The 15350-nt window shown below is 41.6% G+C and overlaps 1 protein-coding gene across 1 annotated transcript in view; it reads right to left on the minus strand.

Moving 5' to 3' along the window:
• Nucleotides 1–9101, minus strand: part of bw (brown) — a 30728-nt gene extending 21627 nt beyond the window's left edge. The window contains exons 1-4 of the mRNA XM_065230155.1: nt 8862–9101; nt 8726–8774; nt 8481–8664; nt 8034–8407 (exon numbers count right to left, since the gene is read on the minus strand). Of these exons, the coding sequence (XP_065086227.1) occupies nt 8034–8407; nt 8481–8664; nt 8726–8774; nt 8862–9006 (752 nt within the window). The 5' untranslated portion in view covers nt 9007–9101. The remainder of the gene's footprint in view (nt 1–8033; nt 8408–8480; nt 8665–8725; nt 8775–8861) is intronic.
• Nucleotides 9102–15350: the final 6249 nt, after the last annotated feature.

Raw genomic sequence — 15350 nt, forward strand, 5'->3', positions numbered from 1 at the left:
ACAACTACCCTCTTGGTGATGACGGCGTGCTCAAGAAGGGCTGGTATCTTGAACATGAGCTGGTCGGATTCAGGAAACCACAGAAGGCCTAGCGTCTTTATGGCAGTAGAACGATCGATTTCTAACTTTCTAGAGGTTTCCCATAACTCGGGAGGAACGTTCTCTAGTGCCGCACTATCGTTGGCCGCCCATTTTCTCAATACGAAACTTGCACCTTCAAGCAAGGCGATGAGCTGTCCACAAGTTTCCTGAAGGGTGTGTAGATCGTCGTGCCCAGTCAATCCGTCGTCGACGTATGTTCCCTTCCACTGCGAGAGGGTAGTGTTCTCCGTCATCAGTTGCCAATTGATTGAGTACTCGAGTCGCCAAGTACGGTGAGCTGGACAGTCCGTACATAACCGTCTCCATCTGGTAAACACGAATTGGCTCGGATGGATTGTTCCTCCACAGAGTTTGCTGGTATCTGCGGTCATCCGGATGTACCGGACCGGCTGCACTGTGGGTCCAATGTACATGACTTCGTTTATCGACAGACCGTTGGCACCATGGCTGGATCCATCAAATACAACTCGAGTCTTTGTTGTTGTGCTCTCTGGGCGATGGATGGTGTGGTGGGGGAGGAAAAACTGTGTGCCGGATAACGCGTGCGAATTTACCTCCATGTGGCCTAACTTCTGGTACTCCTCCATAACGTTACTATATTCTTCATGAAAGTTTTCGTCAACGTCGAACTTCTTCTCCATCGACAGCAGTCGACGAAGTGCAGGAGTATACGAGTTCCCGATAAGCGAAACCAATTCTTCCCGCAACGGAAGACGAACGACGTATCGGCCATTCTCGTCTCTCGAAATGGATTGCTGAAAATGTTTCTCACAGAACCGCTCGTCTGTAGTGAATGCCTTCTCGCTATCAAGATTGTCAATCTCCCAGAACCTTTTCAACTGGGAATCGAGCAACTTGTTGGTGCAGAGATGACTAGACTGCACAACTACCTCTGTGGTAGCTTGTTCCGTGACTTTACCACAGACAACGAAACCAAGAACGGTTTTTTTGAGGATTGGATAGCCAGTATCGAGACTTATCTGCTGGTTTTCCAGAAGCAAGTAGAAAAGCTCAGCGCCGATGATGACATCAACCCCTTGGCTAATGTTGAGCTGCGGATCGGCAAGTGGAAGATGCATTGGAATCCGCCAGCGTGTTACGTCGATGCTGCAACTGGGTAGTGCAACGGTGAGCTTCGGTAAAACCAAGCAGTCAAGATTGAATGTGAAGGCACCAAAGCGAGAGGCAATCGACATGGTTACACCATAGCCTACGTTAACCTTACCATAGACTGTCCGATACCGCTGACTGGAGAATTGAGCTTTGTCCGCTTCAAGTTGAGCCTTTGACACAGTGCTTCGGAGATGAAGCTGGGCTGGGATCTTCTATCCAAGAGCGCACGAGCGTACTGGTACTTATTGTCCCCATCCAGGACCTTCATCACGGCAGCAGAAAGCAGCACGGCATTTGTGTTCTGTTGTGTCACTTCACTCAACCGACCGAGAGCTTTGTACCGAACCGAATTGCGGCTGTTGATTTTGCAAACTATTCGATTCAGCAAAGGAACTTAGTTGTACCGGCTGTTGTAGACGGTTGCCCATTGTGGCCGAAGGTGATAAATGCAACATCGTATGGTGTTGTATATGAGATGGATAATAACTTGGTAGGTCATGACTTTTCTTACACATTTCCTGTCAGTTGGTAAAAGGTCATTTTTTGGATTCAACTGCTGCACGGGTAAGTGCTGCGCCGTGGGTGATTTGCCCATAACTAATATCGGCGGATTTTCACATTTCTGGCGATCCTGCCAGGAGACGAACCTGGAATCTTGGAGACCACCGATAGTTAATAAAGGGCAAATCACCCACTTGCTAGGAAAATTGGAAATTTGAACGCGACCGGGACGGCCGTTGTCTCTGTTCCGCAATATAGTGCCAATCACCAACGGACATCGATTGCCATCCATTGACGGCAACCGAATGTGCAGTAAGGCAGCTTCCACACCTGCGTAGGATATCGCACCCATTCAACACACATAGGCCGGGACCAACGGCTTTACTTCCCTTCCGAAGGAAGACGTGACCAGAGATTTTTATGCCTCAGAAAAATCCCACCGACCTCGGCTGGGATTGAACCCAGACCCATTGGGGTGTTAGAAAGCAGTCACGCTTACCACTATACCACCGGCGCCGAAATGTAAAAACTTATAGAAACCTTTACGGATGTAAAAACAGAAAACAACAAAGCATGGGCAAAACGAAAAACAACGAATTGAACGATGGAAATATGACAATCGAGAACAGTTCCACGCATACTCGCAAATCGTTTCGATCAATGTTTTTAGAATTACTTGTTAAATTATACAGTTGTTTGCTGCTATATATCACTGAAAAAATGAGTATTTTTTTTTCCTTTGGTTTGTTTTCCGTCGATCTTGTTTTCCGTGCTGAGCACTAATGCTACCGACGCGCCAGGAAGGCAGGCGCCGTTAAATGAGTATTAAGGTAAAACAATAAAATAAAACTAAAAACTTTAAAAATCTCAAATTAATGTGACTAGGCACGGAGGGAGCATTAAATAGTACCTTCCATACTCAGATACCAAACACCCAGTAACTTAGTAACTTTTCGTTAAAAATATTCTCAAGATTAGACATTCACGAATGATATTCCAAAAGGGCGAAAATTTCTCAAATTACATGATTAGTAAATTTTAAGCCATTAATATCTCGAAAATGACACCCTGCGCTTTGATTAGAGAGCGTATAGGGCGTCGTTGTGCCAATTTGGTCATGGCACGTTTCGAGTATGAGAGGGTGATTGCAGTTAGTTCAGAAGTTCCTGAGAAAAATGCAAGCCCTTTCGCGGATAACCCGGAGTTGATATAGTGAAGGTATGATCACAGACAAGCAGACATAACATGCTTAAGATGTTCACCGAAATCGCTTGTAAAGGTCTGTTCATATGTTTCTCAGTTGATACTACCGCCACTTGTGGCGCACATAATCAATTTCCTTGCGTTTGACGTTTACACACTACAGCCATCTGTTGAGTGTTTTGCCCATCACAGTGTATGCGGCAGATCTAGATAGCGGTAGGGTTAGAAATGATAAATGTTCAATGTGGTGTGTATGTTTGTCTGTGATATAATATTGACGTAACGTTAGGATAAAATCGAAGAACACAAATCAAGAAGACTGGTAACTCTGCCAAAAATCAGGAGACAGTAACGACAATACCTCTTCTGAGCAAAAGTGGAACCTGTGTATGATGGTGTGTGTTAATTCACGAGTGCATTCACACACATGGGTAGAAATAAATAGCTGTCATTGATTGGTTTTGTTATGATTGTCGTAAAAAGTGAAACGTTTCTTTCTTTGCTCTATGCTGACGAGTAAAATTCCAGCTGAAATTGAATAGATGCGTAAGCAAATTTGTTTTGAAAATTAAAACTATGGCTATGATGGTAGGACCTTCCTCCATCATTAATTTGCTATCTCAAAATTATCTTCCACTTTTCCTTAGCCCTTTAGTGATGCATTTATGGGCATTCGTATGGTGCATTCCTAAAATGCATGCCAGTTCGCACGGCTTTGGCACCTGGCCACAGCGGGGGGAGTGAAGTTGAATGCTCGGCAACTTGGCACAGTACTCGCTGACCATTTGAATGTCACTGGCCAATCCGACACTGTTCTTATCATTCTCTGGAAGGGGTCGGTCGATTCCAAGAATTGTGAAGCATACAGAGGATCACTATCCGTTGGTTTCATGTTCTGACAACATCTAAATTAGATAAAAATTCTTTATCAAAACGTACCGTTTGGGATTGTAGTCCTTCAACCTTTCATTTTCATTTTCTCCAACATTAAATACTGCTACACTTTCCGTTGGATCGTGATGTACGTACCGGATCTTTTTTCTTTTTGAATCCTTGGTGGAGGAAGCTGCCAATTCCTTATAATTGATTGCTTCCAACAGGCAATTTAAACAATATTTCGGTTCCCCGTTCACAAGTAAAAGTTACTTTCACTAGGTATCGATCCGAGTTTCAATCCTCTACTTGATCCACCATGACAAGTTTTTCGGCTTGGAGTTGGAAAACCACCGGCTTGCTGGGATTAGGATACAAATTGCCGTGAAATTTTGTAGAGCAAACCAAAAACCAACAACGAGTACCGTGTTATGCTTATTCGTTTCGGTGACATTAGGTCACACACACAGTCACTGTTAGTGAGCAGTGTAACTAACACTTATGCTTCAAAGTTCCACCTTTGAAAAAAAAAGAGGCACTGTTATTAGTGACGTTTGACATTTTTATGGGAGTAGAGAAAAGTTGCCAGTCTTCTTGATTTGTAGTCTTCGATAAAATCAAAACATGGAGAAATATAACGCATCACTTTCAGGAATTGAGTTCACGAATACACGTCAATCTATCCAGCGGGACAAACTTAACGAATTTAAAAGTTGATACGTGTTTTGGAATGTACCAATAGCGTACCATAGCGTACCCTCAAGGATTTTGAACGTACCTCATCGACCAGATTTCTACGGAAATGTGACGTACCAAATGCGTACTTTACGAATCTCTAATTCATTTTTAACGTACCTCGTATTTTCACTTAAATGCTTATACTAAACTTTTTAAATCAGTTTATATATGAATTCTGGTTACGGAATTGAATTTTTCGGAAAATTTAAGCCCGATTTCGTATAAAAAACAGTATACTCAAGCATTCTAACCAATTTGAGGACCAAAAACAGTTTTATTTATTTGCATCTTTGCATATGTTTATACTAATTTCGAACAAAAACCGTTACTTTCATGAATAATTATGGAGATGCACGGTGCTGATTGGAAAACTTCATCATGAGAAATGCCTTGAAAACTTTCTGATCGGTGATGACCAACGTACCTAACTGAAAATCACTTTTTAGTAGAATTTACCAGTGATTAAAATAAAAATTAATTTTTGAAATTTATCATCCGATCAAAAAGTGTTCCAGGGATATTAAGGAATAATTTTAAAAAGATATCTGATCTTTTGATCAGCTTTTCTCTAACGAATTATCGAAAAAATTGAATTTTTTAAATAATATTAATTTTGATTTAAATCACTGGTAAATTCTAACAGAAAGTGAATTCCAGTTAGGTACGTTGGTCTTAATCAATCAGAAAGTGTTCCAAGGATATTTAGAAATCAGTTTTGAAAGATATCTGATCATTTGATCAGTTTTTTTCTTATGTATCATCGAAAAAATGGAATTTTTACAATAATATTAATTTTTAATTAAATCGCTTGTAAATTCTATCAGAAAGTGATTTTCAGTTAGGTACGTTGGTCATGACCGATCAGAAAGTTTTCAAGGCACTTCTCATGATGGAGTTTTCCAAGCAAGACCGTGCGTCTCTATAATTATGCATGAAAGTAACGGTTTTGTTCGAAATTAGTATATTTTTAAGGAATGCAAATAAAAAAACTGTTTTTGGTCCTCAAATTAGCTAGAATGCACTTAAGTATACTGTTTTTTTATATGAAATCGGACATAAATTTTCCAATAAATCTAATTCCGTGCTCAAAATTAATTTATAAACCGACTTAAAAAGTTTAGTATAAGCATTTAAGTGAAAATAAGAGGTACGTTAAAATTATGAATTACAGATTCGTAGAGTACGCATTTGGTACGTCACATTTCCGTAGAAATCTGGTCGATCGACTTGGTCATTGCTGAAATCGTATGTCTATCCAGCGGGACACGGGTTTTCCGGGAAGCTTTGAGGTACGTTCAAAATGCTTGAAGGTACGCTATGGTACGCTATTGGTACATTCCAAAACACGTATCAACTTTTAAATTCGTTAAGTTTATCCCAATGGATAGATTGACGTCACGAATACTACATTTGAATATCATTTTACACAAACTAGTGTATACTGTCATGTGCACGGTAATCATCGAACACCCATTTAAAAGTAAAAGTTAACCCACAGTCTATAAAAGTGGCACTACTCATTAAGAAGTAATTTATCATCCCTAGTAGCAGCAACACATTAAATTTTAAAATAATTTACTCGTTAATAAGTAATGCAACTTTTAATGTAAATGGTTCAACTGTTACTCATATATGGGTATTTGATTCTTACCGTGCATACAAAGTGTTTGTTTTCGTTTTGTTGTTTATTTTTATTTTCGATTGACAGTTCTTACAGCTAACAAAAAATTTCATTTCTGCAACACAAGCAAATCGCACCAATACGAACCCGCATGGAGAGGACTAAACATTTCGCAACCGATGAACCATTCTGACGGCCATATGAGTACCCAAGTAACCATTTAGTCGCAATATAGCTTGTATTTACTTACTTTGCTTCAGTATGGTTAGTTGGGGAATCTGATGAAACTATCATTTCTTGAAACTAATCCCTTTCGTATTCCATTTATTCTCTTTTCGCACTTTGCATATAACATCATCTCATACTAATCTCTACATTGACTCAATGACTTATTCCAAGTGTTCGGTGGACCAGCAACTTAAGACGCGAGCCTTATGCCAGATGACCATGGCAATACAGTAACAGATGGTGGACATGAGATCGACCACACCAACCAGCAAGGAAGAGTCAACATCGAACCAGGTACAAGTACAAGGGATTCCAAAAGAAGCAATCTGCCGTCAGACCAGCGGAACATGGTGAGACCGAGCCAATTATTATTTATAAATTAAACATCAAAATCAACATTCAAAGTGTTTTTATGTTACTTCATACGCGAAGTTAACGATTTTCAGAGTTGGTTGGAAATGCTAACATGAAGCTTTAGTGTGATGATTTATTAGCTAGATAATGATCTTTAGAAGAGGGTAGGTGGATAGTTCCGTTAGAGTACGGCAGTATGACTAAAAACTGTCGCATTAATGGCCCTTCGCTCATTTTCAACTTCTATTCAATTTTCATACTGCCGTACTCTAACGGAACTATCCACCTACCCTCTTCTAAAGATCATTATCTAGCTAATAAATCATCACACTAAAGCTTCATGTTATCAAAATCCAACTTAAAAGGGGATATGGCTCTAATGTTGGCCTTTGGATCTAAGATTGGGCCCATCGCTTAATCAGCTATTAATCAATTTTATCTAGATGAACGCGTCATTGGGACGGTACTAATGGATATTTTGGGTCACTATTGAAAATTTAGTCGATTACTGAATTTATGTTATAGTTAGTCGCGTACAGTGCTACACTGAAACAAAATCCATTGGCAAAAACACTACATTACTAGAGTTACGTTGGAACATCTACCCGAGTCAGCAGGTCGTTAACCCAGCAGCGGACTTTGCCACAGCGAGGCACCACCTGAGTCAGCGGATCGTCAACCTGGCAACGGACTTTGATACGATTTCATCGAGGAGCACGGTCAGCAGATATAGCTTATAAGTAGGACTAAGCATGATAGGAACGTAGTCAGATAGTATTGTGAGTTAGGTGAATTACGTGCGAAGTGCATAATTCTGTGTGAAAGTGAAGAATCAGTGAAAATAAATGTTAGTTAGTTGAATTGTCCTTTTTTATAAAGGTTATCACAGCCAGACACTCGTGATTCTAGTTTAAATTAAATACCCTCACCAATAGATTTTTGCAGAAAATAATTTTATTTTTTTTACTACTACTTAATTACTATTGCATTTTGAGCAAGCATAGAAGTTTTTTTTTCCAGAATCATAGTAAAATTGTTAACATTCATCGTCAACTAAACTGAATTCATAGAATATTTAACAGTAATAAGCATGGTTATATTGATAATAAGTGTTTCTGCAAAATAGTATTCCTAACTATGGTCCTAGTTTCAGTGTAAGGAACCAAATGTGTAAAGTGGCATGTTGGACAATAACAAACAACTGTGCAAAATTAATCGGCAACGGTCAGTTAAAAACATCGGAAAAAATTCGCCATTTGAAATGGACCCGCTCAAGTACAGGAAAAAAAAATCAACTTACCTATTAAAGAAGGCACTTGCTTTCGCCGTTGGACCCTGGTAATAAATTTCTCCCTTCTTCACCAACACGATATCACTGAAGCAATGGAACGCATCCGACGTCGGATGATGAATGGTGCAAATCACAGCTTTCCTCCCTTTGGTTGCTAGCTTTCTTAGAGTATTCAACACGGCGAGCGCACTGAAGCTGTCCAATCCCGTGGTCGGTTCGTCGCAAAACAAAATATCCGGCTCCGTGAGCAGCTCACCCGCCAAATTTACCTTCTTGCGTTCGCCTCCAGACAAGTTCGAAATTCTCGTATGTTCACACTTTTCCAAGTTCAATTCTCTGATAACATCACCCATTTGAAGCCGGCTGACTCCCTTCAACTGTGACTGTAAACCGATAAGTAGCGATAACGTCATCTCCGAATCAATAAGCATTATCTCAGAAGAGGAAGCGACCTACCACAAACCAGAGATGCTCCCTCACCGTCAGCGATCTGATAGCGATCTCGAACTGTGGCACAAATCCAGACAGTCGCTTCATCTGCGTCTGGCTCACGTACAGCCCATTGATAAGCACACTTCCGTGGACTTCGGCAACCAAGCGCATGGCCGCCGCCGCTAGGAGAGTCGTTTTCCCGGATCCACTGAAGAAAATAATTTCAATTTGTTCTGCCACTGAGAATTGCGAATTTCAAACTCACTAACCTTGCACCCATCACGGCTACCAGATCACCGGATCGAACCGCTCCCGTCGCTGTAGAAGCAATTACAATCAATCGTCAACCAATTTCGCGCATGTCACTGATAAGCCACTAATAAGCTCATTGAGAACAATCCTTACCATTTTTCAAGATGTAGCTCGGCTCGTCCGATTTGCTTCTGAACTTCCAAAAACTGCGACCTCCTGCTCGGACTGACAGCGATTTCCATTCCAGCAGAACGTTCGATTCGTTGCGTTTTATCCTGGCATGATCGTGCAGTTCCATGTGGATGCAACTTCTTTCGACGAATCACACTTGTAAGGTTTCACTCCAGATCGACGCACACAGGCACTGTCTATCGTCCGGCTGGCTAACGGAATCGAACTGAAAGCATGATGGCAATATTGTAACGAAATCAGACAAACCTTTCCGAGCTCAGCTAGATTATGCTTTGTTGACGCTCTCACCGAGGCTTAGAGTGTGATAAGGACTAGAACGATGCTGGTTTCGGACGCAAATACAGACATATGCGATGCGATGCGCTACGCAATGAGCATGAGTAACCAGACTTTCTGTGGGACTAATCTAGTGCACAGTGGGAAAAGGGCTTCGAATATGCTCATGCTTCATTTTGTGATAAGCTTATAAGCACTGGATGCACCAGGATCAGGTTTAAGCATTTGATCATTGCTACATGTTCGTAAAAAAAATAGCATAACTTTACAGTATAGGGTGTCCCAGAAAGTATAACCACAACCACAACAAGCCGCCACTTACATCCCGATGGAGTTGAAAAGCTGTTGTTCAAATTGTCAATTCTCAACAAAGGTTCAACGGATTTTTAAAATTTAAATATTTTGTAAATTTAACATTTTAAATTATCAAAGAATAGTTTAGGAGGCGGATCTCTCAGGGGGGAGAGGGGTCATTGTTAAAAAATATCCATGAAGTGGCATATTTTCATGTTAGATTTGTTTATAAAGGGTGTTACGAATTTGGTCAAACAAGAATGCGTGTAAGCTGTTTATTTAAAAAAAAATCGAATTATTTTCTTTTTTATGTTCAATTAGTACAAAGTACAGAAAATTCAAATAAGCTTCCAGTTCACCATATCCGAATTGTCTTTCGTTTAACTCCTGTCGTCAGATTCTGTACAGCCACCTCGTCCACTTTATTCGCCGCAGAAGGCTTGTTTGCCTTAAACTGCTTCTCGCTTCCAATAGGTTTTTGTGTCTTCTCCAGGTTCCACTTAACGGTGGCCCAAAATTTTTCGATTGGACGGAGCTCTGACGTGTTGGGAGCGTTCTTGTCCTTGGGAACCACCTGCACGTTGTTGGCGGAATACCACTCCATGTCCAAATCCGGTCAAAGCAGCACGGCACAATCGTGTTACTTCAGGAAAGGCAGCGAACCTTTTTCCAGACACTCGTTCACGTAAATTTTCTGGTTCACCGGGATACGAGAAAAAATAACAAACTCCCAACTGAAAGACGGTGGAGGAAAACTTCTGAAAGACGAAAGAAATTGGGCAGTGGAGTAGGCAGGAAGACGAAAAAAGTAAGAGGTTGTATCCAAGACACGACCGTAGATTTGACGTAGGATTACGAAAGGTAGTTTTGACACCAACAAACTGACATGAATGACCATAGCAAAAACTATAAAATTTCTAACCAAAGCATACTACTGACTAGAAACACTGGAATAAGAGACCAGCGGAGAAAAAAAACATGAATTTGGCAACAAGATAAACATCAAAGCAATCCTGGCATCACTTGCATTTGTAGCTGCTTGCGAGTGACTTCGCCAATGCACCGACGAGCAGCGCTGCCATTTATACAGATTTATCTGTATTATACAGATTTTTTAATCTTAATACAGACCCGATACAGAATACAGATTTATCACAGATTTTTGAATTACAATACAGATTTATACAGATTTTTATAAAATGCTTGAGAAAAAAAAAATTCAAAATTTATAAAAACAAAATAACTTGATCGATTTTATCAGCGTATCACCTTCTCTCCAAAATTAATTGTTGTGCTAAAAACCATATATTTTGCAGTGGGATCTGCTCGAGGCGTTGCTGTTTCTTTTATGCTTCTCTCACTCCTTCCAACGGAAAACGCAGTAACGCCCGATTCCACTGTGCGTTTATATAGCTGCCGCATGATGACATCAAAATTTGATGTATTTTTTTTTGTTTTTTCGGCATGCATGCAATAACATGTTGATAACTAAATTTGTAATCTAAATAAAATATCTATATCAAAATAAGTTATCAAGCAGTTCTCACTTATATCAATATATGTTATAATTTTGATATTCTTCGCATATCTTTTAGCTCTCATTTTTGTTCTGTTAGCCATCAACTCCATCAAAATGAAATCAATTTGAGTTATCAGGAATAATGAAAACAACATAATTCTTGTTTTCATTTTGTTCTCACCCTCTGCTCGGGAACCTATCAAATTTCCATCGACAATTAATCATGTTATGGTGTTTTTGACAGCATTCACAACCAGAGGACCAACCGGTTTCGGATGCATATGGAGCTGGTAGTAAACGATTTGAGATTGTATGGGGATTTACAGTATTAATTTAATATTTCCAATATAAGCATGTATGTTAAATACAAGAAAAGTGCCCAAGCACATTAAAATGGTACAAATACAAGTACTCGTAAACATTTTACTTGCATTGAAAATGTATTTCGTAGGAAATTGCGGATTTTCTGATATTCTCCATACTGCAAAAATGATTTTACCAGCACTGGCGGGGCGACATCTCTCGACTTTTTGGTGTAACTACCACACAAATGATGTAATTAATTGTATTCGTCTATATTAAAAATATCAAATAGTAATGAACTCGTGCACTTTTTTCCATTTAAAACTGCTTATCAGGAAGATAATGAATAGAAACTAAAATCTCCATACATTTTCAAACGGCTTCATATCACTCTTATAAATAAGTACGGACGATATCACAAATGGCGCAATTATATCTCGTATGGTTAGTACGATAGCCCGAATAGGTGGTTAAGCACTTTTTATGGTTATTTTGTATGCACTGTATTTGTAAAACAACAAAACATGATTAATTAAGAAAAAAATCGTCAATACAGAAAATACAGATTTTTTAATAGAGTGGATACAGATTTTTTATAAAACCACCTGGCAGCTCTGCCGACGAGCGAGTTCATGAGTGATTGTTAAACGATTTTAATACTCCTCCCTAATTGAAGCAAACCATTTGTAAACATTGCAGATTGGAACCGCTTTTGACAGTTCGATTGGAATCATAACAGTGTCTCCGCTGGTCTCTTATTCCAGTGTTTCTACTACTGACATCTGGCTCCGTGTTCGCCGGAAATATTTAGCTACACGCTTACTTCAGCTTACTCACCGGGTGAGTCGATCGTACTCAATTTCGGCTGATGCATTAGGTTGTCAAAATCTGAGTAAACAAGAAATGTCAAACTGAGTAAAAGCCACTCAGTCAGCCAAATCCGGGACTTCGAAACAAATGCCAGCCGTGTCGGAGCAAACGGTCTAAGAAATGGCGAAATTATTGTAAAACAACTCCGGCCGAAATGTATTAAGGTAAGTAGGAATTGCATGCGGAGACAGTTTTCAATCGTCTTCAGCTCCAGTTTAATTAATCTGGAGCAGGTAATTTCCATTTTTTTTATCAAATCAAATAAAGTAAACAAACTTCCCGGCTGAAAATATCACAGAGTTGTTTTGACTCACTCTGCGCGATAACGTCATTAACTCAAAAGTGAGCAGCCATAGTTCCCGCTGAAATGATCATGTTCGACTCAATTTTGAGTTGTTGCGAGTTATCGTGTAAGCCATGAACCCGCATGCAAAAGTTATGAATTGGTTCGTGTCTCATCTATTCTGGACAATTTTCTTTATCTAGTTCAAAAACTCCTATGGTTTTTACAGTTCGGATCACTGCACATTTAAATCGGTCGTTTACGATTTTCGGGCATAAGTTAGAATTAAGTGTCATGTCAGTTTGTCGGTGGTTTTGATGTCACAGCAAATGTATAGTAAATTTTAAATTGATTTTTTAACTCGTTATCAGTGAAAAAGTTCGATAGGTTGAAATTCGGAAGCAATTTGAGAGTTCCGTGTTTGAGGTGCTCTGTCGGTGTCAATGTAGAAGCCAACCTAGACGGTATATCTTAGATACAAGCTCTTATTTGAACTCCTTAGTAAACTCAACAAGCCGCCCTGAAAAAAAAACAAAGTTGCAAATACCGAAGAAAGAAATACGGATCAGAACAATCGGCACAGACCTACGCGACGAAATAAGGACTACGATTGGAAACTCGGAACATGGAACTGCAAATCGCTCGGCTTCCCGGGTTGCGATAGGTTAATCTATGACGAACTTCAACCACGCAACTTCGAAGTCGTAGCACTGCAGGAACTTTGCTGGACGGGACAAAAGGTATGGAAAAGCGGGCATCGAGCGGCTACTTTCTACCAGAGCTGTGGCACCACCAACGAGCTGGGAACCGGCTTTGTAGTGCTGGGTAAGATGCGCCAACGCGTGATTGGTTGGCAGCCGGTCAACGCGAGGATGTGCAAGTCGAGGATTAAGGGCCGTTTCTTCAACTACAGCATCATCAACGTGCACTGCCCACACGAAGGGCAGCTGGAGCAGTTGTACGACGGCTGTTCGCAACGGGACGTCAAAATCGTCATCGGCGACATGAACGCTCAGGTAGGACGAGGGGCAATGTATAGACCGGCAATAGGGCCAAACAGCCTGCATGTCGTATCGAACGACAACGGCCAACGATGCGTGAAGTTTGCAGCCTCCCGGGGTATGGTAGTTCGAAGTACCTTTTTCCCCCGCAAGGATATCCACAAAGCCACCTGGAAATCACCTGACCAACACACAGAAAACCAAATCGATCACGTTCTAATCGACGGGAAATTCTTCTCCGACATTACCAACGTCCGCACGTACCTTAGTGCGAACATAGATTCGGACCACTACCTAGTTGCAGTATGCATGCGCTCAAAACTCTCGACGGTTCATAACACCCCTCGAAGTCGAAGGCCGCGACCCAACATTGAGCAACTACGGGACGCCGGAGTTGCCCAGGACTACGCGCAGCAGCTGGAAGTTGCACTACCCACGGAAGAGCAGCTTGGCGCAGCTTCTCTTGAAGATGGCTGGAGGGACATCCGTTCAGCCATAGGTAGTACTGCTGCAGCGGCACTAGGTGCTGCAATCCCGGACCGAAGAAATGACTGGTTTGACGGCGAATGCAAACTGTTAGTAGAGGAGAAGAATGCAGCACGGGCGAGAATGCTGCAACACCACACGAGATTGAATGTGGAGCGATACAGACAAGCGCGGAACAGACAAAACTCGGTTTTCCCAAGGAAGAAGCGTCACCAGGAAGTCCGAGATCGCGAAGCGATGGAAAATCTGTACCGCGTAAACGACACACGGAAGTTCTACGAGAAGCTAAATAGTTCAAGCAAAGGCTACGTGCCGCAAGCCGATATGTGCAAGGACTTGGACGGTAACCTTCTCACGAACGAGTGTGAGGTGATTGAGAGGTGGAAGCAGTACTATGACGAGCACCTCAACGGTGAAGCAGCAGAAAACGAAGGTGGCACGGCAACAGACCTTGGAGCACGCGCAGAAGACGACAGGCTACCGGCCCCTGATCTTCAAGAAGTTGAGGAGGAGATCGGTTGGCTGAAGAACAACAAAGCAACTACCAAGTGAGCTATTAAAATACGGTGGTGAAGCACTGGCTAGAGCGCTGCACTGGGTAATTGCCAAGATTTGGGAGGAGGAAATATTACCGGAGGAGTGGATGGAAGGTGTCGTATGCCCAATCTACAAAAAGGGCGACAAGTTGGATTACTGCAACTATCGCGCGATCACACTGCTGAGCGCCGCCTACAAGGTACTCTCCCAAATTCTATGCCGCCGTCTGTCACCATATGCAAGAGAGTTCGTGGGGCAATACCAGGCGGGATTCATGGGTGCCCGCGCTACCACGGACCAAATTTTCGCGATTCGGCAGGTTCTGCAGAAATGCCGCGAATACAACGTGCCCACACATCATTTGTTCATCGATTTCAAATCCGCATACGACACAATCGATCGAGATCAGCTATGGCAGATTATGCACGAGTACGGACTTCCGGATAAACTGACGCGATTGGTCAAGGCGACGATGGATCGAGTAATGTGCATTGTTCGAGTATCGGGGACACTCTCGAGTCCCTTTGAATCTCGAAGGGGGCTATGGCAAGGTGATGGACTTTCGTGTCTGCTATTCAACATCGCGTTAGAAAGTGTGATCAGAAGAGCTGGGATAGACACGAGTGGCACGATATTCAGGAAGTTCATCCAGCTCCTTGGCTTTGCCGATGACATTGACATTATGGCACGGAACTTTGAGATGATGGCGGAAACGTACATCAGACTGAAGGCTGAAGCTAGACGGATTGGACTTCCCATCAACGCATCAAAGACAAAATACATGAAAGGAAGAGGTTCTAGGGAAGACAATGCTAGCCTCCCACCCCGAGTTCAGATTGACGGTGACGAAATCGAGGTGGTCGATGAGTTCGTGTATTTGG

This window comes from Ochlerotatus camptorhynchus, unplaced genomic scaffold (genome assembly GCF_037179485.1).
Source record: "Ochlerotatus camptorhynchus isolate MF236.1 unplaced genomic scaffold, CSIRO-AGI_Acam_v1.1 ptg000328l, whole genome shotgun sequence".
Classification (NCBI taxonomy): domain Eukaryota; kingdom Metazoa; phylum Arthropoda; class Insecta; order Diptera; family Culicidae; genus Ochlerotatus; species Ochlerotatus camptorhynchus.